This window comes from Diuraphis noxia, unplaced genomic scaffold (assembly GCF_037042655.1).
Source record: "Diuraphis noxia isolate RWA-SAM2 unplaced genomic scaffold, SU_Dnox_SAM2 contig0001, whole genome shotgun sequence".
NCBI classification, from domain to species: Eukaryota; Metazoa; Arthropoda; class Insecta; order Hemiptera; family Aphididae; genus Diuraphis; species Diuraphis noxia.
The window spans coordinates 13,544,725-13,555,908 of record NW_028301711.1 but is presented as its reverse complement, the minus strand read 5'-3'; the positions used below and the strand labels follow the sequence as shown (position 1 = coordinate 13,555,908).

At 27.7% G+C, this 11,184-nt stretch overlaps 1 protein-coding gene across 1 annotated transcript; it reads right to left on the bottom strand.

Annotated features, from left to right (window-relative positions):
* Positions 1 to 7,759: 7,759 nt before the first annotated feature.
* LOC149059802 (uncharacterized) lies at positions 7,760 to 9,469 on the bottom strand. Its single transcript, XM_089216584.1, has 2 exons — positions 8,361 to 9,469; positions 7,760 to 8,296 (listed from the first exon to the last, which is right to left on the bottom strand). The coding sequence occupies exons 1-2, from the start codon at positions 9,222 to 9,224 to the stop codon at positions 8,042 to 8,044; spliced, it is 1,119 nt and encodes a 372-aa protein (XP_089072710.1). The 5' UTR covers positions 9,225 to 9,469; the 3' UTR covers positions 7,760 to 8,041.
* Positions 9,470 to 11,184: the final 1,715 nt, after the last annotated feature.

The following is an 11,184-nucleotide window of genomic DNA, read 5'->3' as shown; positions in this document are numbered from 1 at the left end:
TGTCAGACGGAGACAACACGTCATGTGGGTGTGGCGTCCTCTTAAATGATAAAAACACAGTTCCTTCCTTTTTCCTCGACACGTTTTAAGTGTTGACCACTTAAGCGCCTCATACGTACCAGGACTCCATAAAAATTATATGATTTGTTGATAGACGCAATTTTTATAATTCCTTTACTCAATTTTGTTTTAGACGGTTACTTTTGGGTCTACACATACTAGGGCCCCATATGAACGATCGCGTCGGTTTGTGACGGCCTACATCACCAGCGATAATTGATCATCCGGCGACCCGTGGGCCATAATCAATGATATAAGTAGATACTTTTTAAAAGTATTCAGTTAGTACAGTCAGTACAGATACAAAAATAAATCGGTCACGTGTGAACCTTTTTGGCTAATTTATTGATTGTGCGATATTAAATTCGAAATTAAAATTCCCAAAATCAATACTGAAATATTAAAATAAATTATGATAAACACGATTAAAAAGTCGATTGCATTAAAATGTCGCTTGCTGCATAGTCTCAATTTTTTCAGTAATATGTAAAATATTATAATAACAATAAAATAACATACTAACACCGCAGTAATAAATAATAATAATATATATTATATAGCAACAATGAAAATGTGTGTATCTAATAGTTAATACACATATACTAGTCATTAATGTAGTACTTAATATATTTCAATAATAATAATAATAATAATAATATATTATTAATAAAAAACTTCGGACTCTTACTAACACTGACAATACATACAAAAAATGTACAATTTTTAAAACACTCATAACTCGCTTTAAAATTAAAACAAAATAAAAATCCCATGTGATAATCTAGATAATAAATTAATCAAAGGTACCTTTGATTTTTATAAGAGGTCGTTCACTCTAAACTCTAAGCTAACAGAGGCCAGAGCTAAACGCAAGGCTGGGCATTCACGTGTTAAAAAGTTCAAATTAAATTAAGAAGTTAAGTTACTTTGAACTAAGTTACTGATCGAGTAATTTTTATTTTCATAAATAACTTCTAACTTAACGAATTTTGAAACGTTTTAGCGGAGGGATCCTAGCCCAAAAAAACCGTGAGTAACGAAAATAAAATCGTTAGTCGCTATCTCTTTCTCTTTACCGCTCACGTTAATTCATTTATTTTTCTTAATATAAATTTTTTAGAGTTAAAATTGTATTTTGATTTTTACAACTTATTTGTATTATATATGCATAAATTATAATTGTGACAATAACCAAATATTATATATGTTTTAGTATGAGAGTGTTTTGCATTATTTCTATATTTGAAATAACAATAGGTATTAACTTAATAAGTTTATTTGTATGTTGTATCCAATATTTATGTGTGTAATCCATTTAATTAACTCCAAATCCAAATTTGATAATTACAATTAACAAATTTAGAGGATATCAACATATAAAAAATATTAAAGTTTAACCATAATTTTGGAAAACTTGTAGCCTGTAGGTAAAAAAAAAACACATTGAAATAATTTATTTGTTTTGTTTAATTTTATAATTTGTTTTAAGTACGTAAGTAGTATGTAAGTATTTCTTACTAATAGTACCTATTGTAATTATTAATTAATACAATTACGTATTATATTTATTAAAAATAGTAAGACTTCCACGTTGCACTATATTATGTTATTTGTTAAGCTTAAATAAAAATGTGTGATCATTTATTTTACATGAAAAAAGAAAATTAACTTATTTTTAACTGAGTTAAGTCAATTTTTTTTCAAATTAACTTTTAAATTTTAACGAGTTAAATAGGTAAGTAAGAAAAGTAACTTTTAGCTTTAGCTTAACTTACATTTTTGTCTTTTGTGTATTAACTTAACGAGTTAAAATATAGTTAACTTGCCCAGCCTTGGCTAAACGTGAACTGCTATTGAATTTGCTATGTCAAACACTTGTTTAGTTAGTTTGTTTTAAATAAACACAGTTTCTTACTTTTTCCTCGACGTTTTTAGTGTTGCTACTTAAGCATCCCATACGTACCAGGAGCCGTGTTGGGAATAGATACTAAAAAAATTAAATTTATTTAAATATAACAATACATTTATCTAGATAACAATATAGATAATAATTATTTTTTTTTAGACTTATTTCGTATTTATACAGCTAAGTATTTAGTATTCTTATATTGTTATATTTATATCAATATAATGATACGACGGCATAATATTCATAACAACTATGAATTGTGCCTTTTATTTTAATCATAACATTTATTATATCAACACCTCAAACCTAAATGATTCATACGCATATAATATATTAATTACTAACTAAGAAAAAAATAATATCTCAAGAAAAAGTTGGTTTTAAATAAGCCATGTCAAATGCCTTTGTATTTTCGTTCACTAGTTTCAATAGTTTAATCTATTATAAAACTTTAAGGTAAAATTGTTATTGGAAGGCTCTACGTTATTGTTATTTTTAACACGATGTCCTCTTATTATTTTATTAATACTTCTAATTTTATAAATAATTGAAATTAGGATTTTGGCTAAATTAGGAAATTGGTTTTATTCAATATCATAAGCTACAACACGGTTGAGGTGTTCATATTTGGCCTGATTGTTCATATTTGTAATATTATTATAATATAGTGATTTTAAAAAAAAATATAATATTTTGTTGGGACATTGATAATATTCAAATTATCTAGGTAAACTTTAAAAGATAATTTATCTAGATAATTCCCAACACTGACCAGGAGCCCATAACAATCCTACGATTTTGTGATAGACGTAATTTTTATAATTCCTTCACTTTCTCAATTTTATTTTAGGTGGTTACTTTTGGGCCTACACATACCAGGGCCCCATATGAACGATCGCGGCGGTTTGTGGCGATCTACACCACCGGCGATCATTGCCCGTCCGGCATACGTCGCACGTCTCCCCAGAGGTGATTTTTTTTTTAAGTATTCAATAATATTACAAGTACAAAAATAAATCAGTCAAACAATTAAGTATATCATTAAACACGATAGATGCTTTATATTAGATTAATATTATATCTTTAGGTAATATGCATTTTTTATAATGTAATCACGTGCGTATTAATAATACATTTAAATATAATATAATATAGGTATAACTTCACAAAATTATTACAGAAGACGTGTAAGGTGAGTGATATAATTTTGTTTATCGATACGTTGATATTCACCTACTTACCTATACATGTGTCATGTGTGTGCGTAGGTAGGTGAATAAGTTGATATTAAACAACACAAATATAAGACTACACAACTTCTCTGCAACATAACAATGTTAGTATATGTTACTATTATACGACCTGTACTTAAAACTTCACACATTGTACTGCATGATATTTACTATTTAGAATGTAACCATTTTATTTTTTTTACAACACCTATGCCCAGTTAAAGGGATGTAGACATGTAGTTTTAGAGCAGTAATCGTAGATCATCTCATTGATGTGTAATAGACTTTGAATGAAAAGTTTGAGACTTTAAAACAACCATATCTGAGATGTGTTGTTGGTCAAATGCACAATGGGAACATACTTATTTTGAAAAGTATTTACAATATAATATATGTTTGAATACTCTGCAATAAAAGTTGTAATTGAGTGCCTAATATGAATACAAATACTTAAAAAAAAAAGTATTTATATATACTTTTAATCTTCAGCTACTTTCATTTTTTTTACACTACATTTTTTCACGTTATATATCAACAGAATCAATTTTCGTGTTATTGTACGTTACATTTATAGAGCCTTTACGCCGTATAATTTGGTGTAATTATCAAAGTTACGCATTTGGTTTTTTTTGTTGTCGAATTATCAGAATTAGAATTTTAATTCATAGAAAAAATATTAAAATTAAATAAAGAATTTTTTTTATGCGATTATATTATATAAAACTAAAACGAATAACAAGTATTTGAAAATTTGAGAAAGCCTTCAAATTAACTATGTTCAAGTACTTTTCAAAAAGTATATGATGTACTGTCATTATAATATATATTTATTGTCTTAAAGTAGCTAAAAATTAATACCTTTATTTCTCATTGTGGTGCGGGTAGGCACTACCACAACTATTAAACTATTTAAAAGACAAAAAAAAATAATAATAATTTGGTACACGGACGACGTACCCATACAATGTTTCATTTATAAAGTAGAAAGGTAAACAAAAGTTCAATATTTTACTGCTATACATATTTATTTAAAATTGGATAGTTAATAATTCAGTGTTTTTCGTGTAAATAATTTCTGCTGATCATTGTCAGACATACTATATTTTTGTCAACACAATGACTTTAGAATGGGTCTTGCTTCAGCCCTAAAAGCTGCAATTTGTTATGGTTGCGCAATGTCTTGTCCCTAGGGCAGGGCGAGTGGAGTCTGGGTACTCACCACAGCAGTGGCTTAATTAGGAATTTGGTTGGGGAGGGGTAGTATTATATGGTTTCAGCAAAATCTGTTAGCCTCATAAAGTAACCTACCTACCACACCAAATATAAAATGTTAATAGTAAAGTAAAAGATTGGGGGGAGTATTTATCACCCTTAATTATGCACCACAGTTAGACAGGCTGCACTATTATAGATACAAAAAAATTGAGTTAGGTTAGGTAACTGCTATTGTAACAATATATTAAGAGCCTTGTATTAAATCTTCAATATTTTCTACCCAAAAAATAAATTTTTATCGATATTAATTATAAAAAAAACTAATAATTATCGAAAATTGCATATACCTGTGAATAGTACAACATAAGTCAAACATTTTTGAAAATTTCATGGCGGATAGAATATACTTATAAAAACATTCGGTGAAAATTTCATGTATCAATGGTCATTTGTTTTAAAGTTACTTCAATAATCAAAATCGATTTTGTCGAAAACTTATTTCCCGTTTTTCCCTTAATTTTTAGTTTGTTTATCCCGATTATTTAGAAAAATATACTTTTGACCACCAAAGTACCAACTAGATTCACTTTCTGATCGAATATAAGGTACTGAAGTCAAAAATTGAAGCTTTTTTACTGCTCCAAAACGAGATGACAGACACAAAAAAAAATATATTCATGGTTTTGACGAATTTTTGTCAATATTTGAACTACAAATGCTAATAAAAGAAAATTGTGCCTATATGTACTCTTATAATTTTTTAATCACTATAAGAATAACTTAAGAGAAACTTTGTATTAAAATTTCAAGTATTTTTATATGGCCAAAAACAATTTATTGACACTTAAAAAAATTTTTTTAGTAAAATTGAAAATTTTAGTTGTCTATAAATATCTCAAAAAAAGTCAAAATATTTTGAAAATTAAATCATTTAAAGAAAATACCAATCTAAATAACTGGTAAAATTTTCATGTAAAAATATCGATTTGGTCGAAAACTGGTTTTGCGTAAAAATTCCCGTTTTTCTGTCATTTTTTTTTTTTGTTTTTCTCGATTTTTTTGAAAACTGTTGGAAAATGTTTACTTTTGACCTCTATATGCACCAAGGATATTCACTTTTACATCGGAATCCACCCCCAAAGTTTGAAATTGAAGCATTATTTCGACTAGTTATGCTGTACACAGACACAAAAACAAACATAAAAAAAAAACACACATCATTGTAAAATCAATACATTCATCACTTCGTTCAGAATCTAGAAGGCGGGTAAGTCGTGGATGTCGCTCTGCTGTACAGTAGGTTACAAGTGGGTTACTGTAATGGATGGAATTAAATTTGAATCCAATGATATTATATCATTGTATACGAAAAACGATTCTGAGCGAAGACGGTTTATCTGTCTAGGATATATTATAGATTATTAATAATTTTCAAATCTTAGATTTAAATAGAAACATTTTTATGAATTTCTTGTTTAAAATAATTTTCGTGATTTTCGTGATTTTTACATATGTTGTCAAAATTCAAACTTTGAATGGCTTGTAAAAAAAAATTGTGCCAATATATTTCTTTTATTTTTCACCTGCTATTGTAAAAATATGTTAGGAGCCTTAAATAAAATTTTAAATTCTTAGATATAAAAGGAAATTTTTAATGAATTTCTAGCATAAAATAATTTTCATGATTTTTATGTATGTTGTCAAAATTCAAAATTTAAATGCTTGTAAAATAAATTGTGACTGTGAATTTATTTTATTTTTCAACTGCTATTGTTAAAATCTGTTAGATAATTTGAACATTGCCGTAATTTTTACGTATTTAGTCAAAATTTGAACTTGATTTGAACGTGATGACAGACACAAAAAAACACACACATCATGGTAAAATCAATACATTCATCGCTCCGCTCAGAATCTAAAAATGTAAAAAAGTTCCCTAGGTAATTGTATTTTTTTCATTTTTAATGCAATTTTTTCATTAATATATATTAATAAAAAAAATTATATGTTATGTACTAATTAAACCTTAAAAAAGATTATAAATGTTTTAATGAAAAATATTCTGAATATAAAATATTTTGAATGAAAAATCACGTTTTTCATTTTTGGTTACAAATGTCATATTTATAGACGGTGACGAAATCTCATATTGTCCGCCTTACTACAAGACACACGAGCAGGCCCTTCAATTAAGAGGACGTTCCAGCATTGGCATTCGTTGTCTCTTGCAGTCTTACAAGCGCGTAACATAGCAAATTTACGCTTAGAAAATTACGTTTTAGTTTAAAAATTAAAGTGAATTGACTTCTCTTAAAATTTATAGGTAAGAACATTATCTGTGTTTGTTCGTTGGTTTTTTAGGATAGTTCAGTTTTTATGTGTGCTATGAATATTTATATTCTATAATATATATTACAACATTTAAAGATAAGAGCGTTATCTGTGTTCGTGTGTCGGGATTTAACGATGGTTCAATTTTTTTTACTCACTGTGATTTACTACTCACAGTTCTATCATTGAAGGAGTGTTCATGTTTTTAGTATTTCAGCTCGCAAGCTGGGGTACCACACGATTGCGTACGATGTATCTTTTTGAGAACACGATTGCGTACGTTAACACGATTGCGTACGTTAAACCATTAACTTTAATATTTACCCCAAAAGTCAAACGATTGCGTACGATTTACTGTGCAACGTTGCCAAATTTATGTTTTTATTTTTGATCAGTAAAATTTAAATTTTATGACTTAAGCTATGGTACCACTTAAAAATCTCAATTTTCGACAAATATGTTATAATATAGTATACAAAATAAAATAATTAAAAATAATAAAATGTTTAAATAATATAGTAAAAAATGTTATACTTGGTACCACTTAAAAATCTCAATTTTCGACAAATATGTTATAATATAGTATACAAAATAAAATAATTAAAAATAATAAAATGTTTAAATAATATAGTAAAAAATGTTATACTTGGTACCACTTAAAAATCTCAATTTTCGACAAATATGTTATAATATAGTATACAAAATAAAATAATTAAAAATAATAAAATGTTTAAATAATATAGTAAAAAATGTTATACTTGGTACCACTTAAAAATCTCAATTTTCGACAAATATGTTATAATATAGTATACAAAATAAAATAATTAAAAATAATAAAATGTTTAAATAATATAGTAAAAAATTTTATACTTGGAACCACTTAAAAATCTCAATTTTCGACAATTATGTTATAGTATACAAAATAAAATAATTAAAAATAATATAATAAAAAATGTTATACCTTGGTACAACTTAAATAACAAATTTTTGATAAATATGTTATAATATTTCTATGAATTTTGTACTTGTTATATTCTTTCATGGCTTCTTTTATACGAATTAAATCAGCATTTTCCATTTTTTTAATCCGACCTTTAAATACTGATTGAATTTTCGTACATGTTTCCACTTGCGTTTCTTTTAGAATTGAAAGAACTACATAAACAGAAGGATGGGAGCTATGAAATTGAGCGTTGTAAGTTCGATGAAAACTTTCAGATCCATTTGTCGTACTTAAAAAAGATAAAAATAAATACAAAATAATAGTTATTATAGCAATTATATAGTTGAATATTTACCGGGGATTTTCGGATGGCTCTTGTGCCCAAATTTCTGGTGGAAATAAACAACCATTCTCCACGTATGTATTTAAAATATAGTCAGAAAACAAACATCCAATATTTAAATCGGGACAAATTGATATGAGTTCACCAAACGCATTTTGGATATCTTGAAAAGGTAAAAATGGTAATCCAAAAAAAAGTTTTAACCATTTTCCCAAATCGGAGTTTTTAGTGTAGGCCAAACGAAGTTCTTTTTCAGAATTAATCTACAAATAACCCAAATGTATTGATTAACTATTGACTTTAATTTATTTAATTTAATAAACTCACTTTGCGCCACCAAGACTGTCCTAAGTGAAATCGACATGCATCTATTTCGATGTTAGGGAAAACTTCTTTTGCCGCTTCATGGGCACCGATTTCAAAATCCAAATGTAGTTTAAGAACCAATAAATTTTTAAAAACAATTTTTTCGCATAGTTCTTGTAAAAACAACCACATGTCTGCGTACATTTTTTTTGATTTATTTGGTAATAAAAAGTATACCACTGGTATATAAAACCCATTTTTATAACCATTTATTGTGTATAGTTGGGTAAAAAATGTTGGTGCATAATTGAAAGTACCATCAGCGAAAAATTCACTTGTACTTGTCATAAAATTAAGATTCTGTTCTGTAGTAACACAAATAAACGATTTATTGTCGGGAATAAAAACAAATTGTTCACCTTGAAATTGTATTATATCGTCATTTTCCATTGCTTTAAGCTGTTCAATTGACTCAGTTAGTGATTTTGGAAAAGCGGGATAATTTTTTCGACGTTTATCGTACATCGCTTTTCGAATTGACCGTACATCTCTGTGCTCGATTTCAGAGTGATCGTTCCCCATAAGTTCGGTTCTAATTATTTTTATAGGTCTTACACAAATAGTATCATTTGATTTTCTTTTACAAGCTTCCCGTAATACTTGTCGTTCAATGCTCTGCTGTGAATTTTCAGTGTGGTTGTGTTCATTAATTGTTTCATGCACATACTCTCCATTTGTCAAAATATTAGCATAACATGTTTTTTTTGTACACAACCATTTTTTCATTCCGTCTTTTCTTTCTCTAATAAACCGATATTTATGCAGATTTAGTAAAACTAGAGGTTTACCCTTTTCAGAAGTTATAAAATTAACTTTATTTTCCATATTTCACTCGAAAAACACTAAACACGCGATGAAGTTGATTAGTCCAACGACGGTTATTCACTGAGTTATTAAATGATGATAGGTACCTATACTGTAGTATTCATAATATTTTATCGAGTGCGAGTATCCTAAAATATCCTAGTAAAATAACCGATTTCGTTATCGCCTATTAAATATCACCTATCGAATCTCAATTAATTTTAAATTATATGTTCTATAATATAGAACAATATTGAGCGCTTAACAGTCGATCGCAATCGACCGGTCGATCTTGGACAATTCCAAAGTCAATCATATTAGAATTTATTTTTAGGGCCACGCGCTCTATATGTTTCTTAATAAGTATAAGAAAATGGCAACAGTGCTTCAAAGTTGCAGATAAAAATCGTACGCAATCGTGAACATTTAATGTTCACGATTGCGTATGTCGATACAGACCGTACGCAATCGTGTTTTACCGGCAAGCTGTTGGATGACTAGATTTCATGACACGATAAGTAAATACAACTTTCTCTGGTACTTCCCATTGTATTTATTTTCCCAACCATTTTCAGGTGGCATGCAGTTTACATTTATTGTTGTACACAAGATTGGATTATTGTATTTATTATTGAACTCAGTATTGTTGTATCCATAGGCGTGCGTAGAGTTTCAAGTCAGGGGCAGCGAATATTTTTACCGGCCCATACATGGGTATTAAGTTAACATTTTTAAGCTCAAAATCAAAATTTAACTTTTGACCTTTAAATAAAAATATTTTAAACAATAATCATTGGTTAATCATAGATTGTTTTTGCTCAACACCGGTATACCAAATCAAAATTAAAAATACATCAAATATCAATAACACATTATTCTTTATTATTATGTTATGTTATTATTATATAGTAATAGTTCGGCCCATACAAATATATTCAAACCGTCCAGGAGCAGCAAGAGCACACCTTGCTGCCCCTGTGCGCACGCCTATGGTTGTATCCTTTTTAGACTTAATTTAATTTAATTATTAAAATGATACATGTGTAATATTTATTGTTTGAATATTCAATATTTGGTAAGTGCCAAATCGTCAGCACAGGCTACAGGCATCATAGAATTAATAATTGTTCTACAAAAAATAATTATGAAGAAACTAAAGATTAATTTTAAAATTAAAGTTCGTTTTTATATTAACATAATTTTATAACAAGTAATACTTTTTTTTTTTAATTTAAAATTATCATGTCTTTAATAATTTTGTTCTCTTAAAATAATATCTTAATTTATTATCCATGTGTGCCAGTGTGGCATTGTCACACGTTTAATGATGATTTATAAAAGTGTAAAATATTATTGAATACTTTAATATTTATAGTTTATTTTAAAATTAAACTGTGTATTTTTCAGGCGCAAGTGATCCGGGTTTTTCTTCACATTTCAATTCGGTTTTCCGCTGCATTTTCCTTGCGCACTTACTTCAGTGTTTCTACCAAGTGCTAATTCTAAACATTTAATTGTTAGAAATATTAATTATTCGATTTATTCCAAGCGCATTTACTTTTGTTTTCTGCGGTTATTCTGCAAAGTGCTAATTCTAAACATTAAATTGTTAGAAATTTACATTTTTTATTGGTTTTAATTGTGTTTTTATTATTTTTAGTTTTCATTTTTTATAGTGTTGTTTTATTATTAGATCATTTTTTAAACATTGTTTTTCTTTTCTTTTTTTTTTAGTGTTAGGTGTAGTTAGGTTAGGTGTAGCTGTCTAAGGTTAAGAAAGTTAATTTTAGACGGCTAAGATATACAAAAGTGTCGTTGAATTACTATTCAGGCATACTAAGTGTCGTTGAATTACTATTTCAGGCATACAATAGTGTCGTTGAATTGCAATCTCAGACATACAAAAGTGTAGTTGAATTAAGTAGTATATATTTGTATGTTCACAGCCAGCTTTTCCACGGTAATTTTTTTTTTTCAAGCG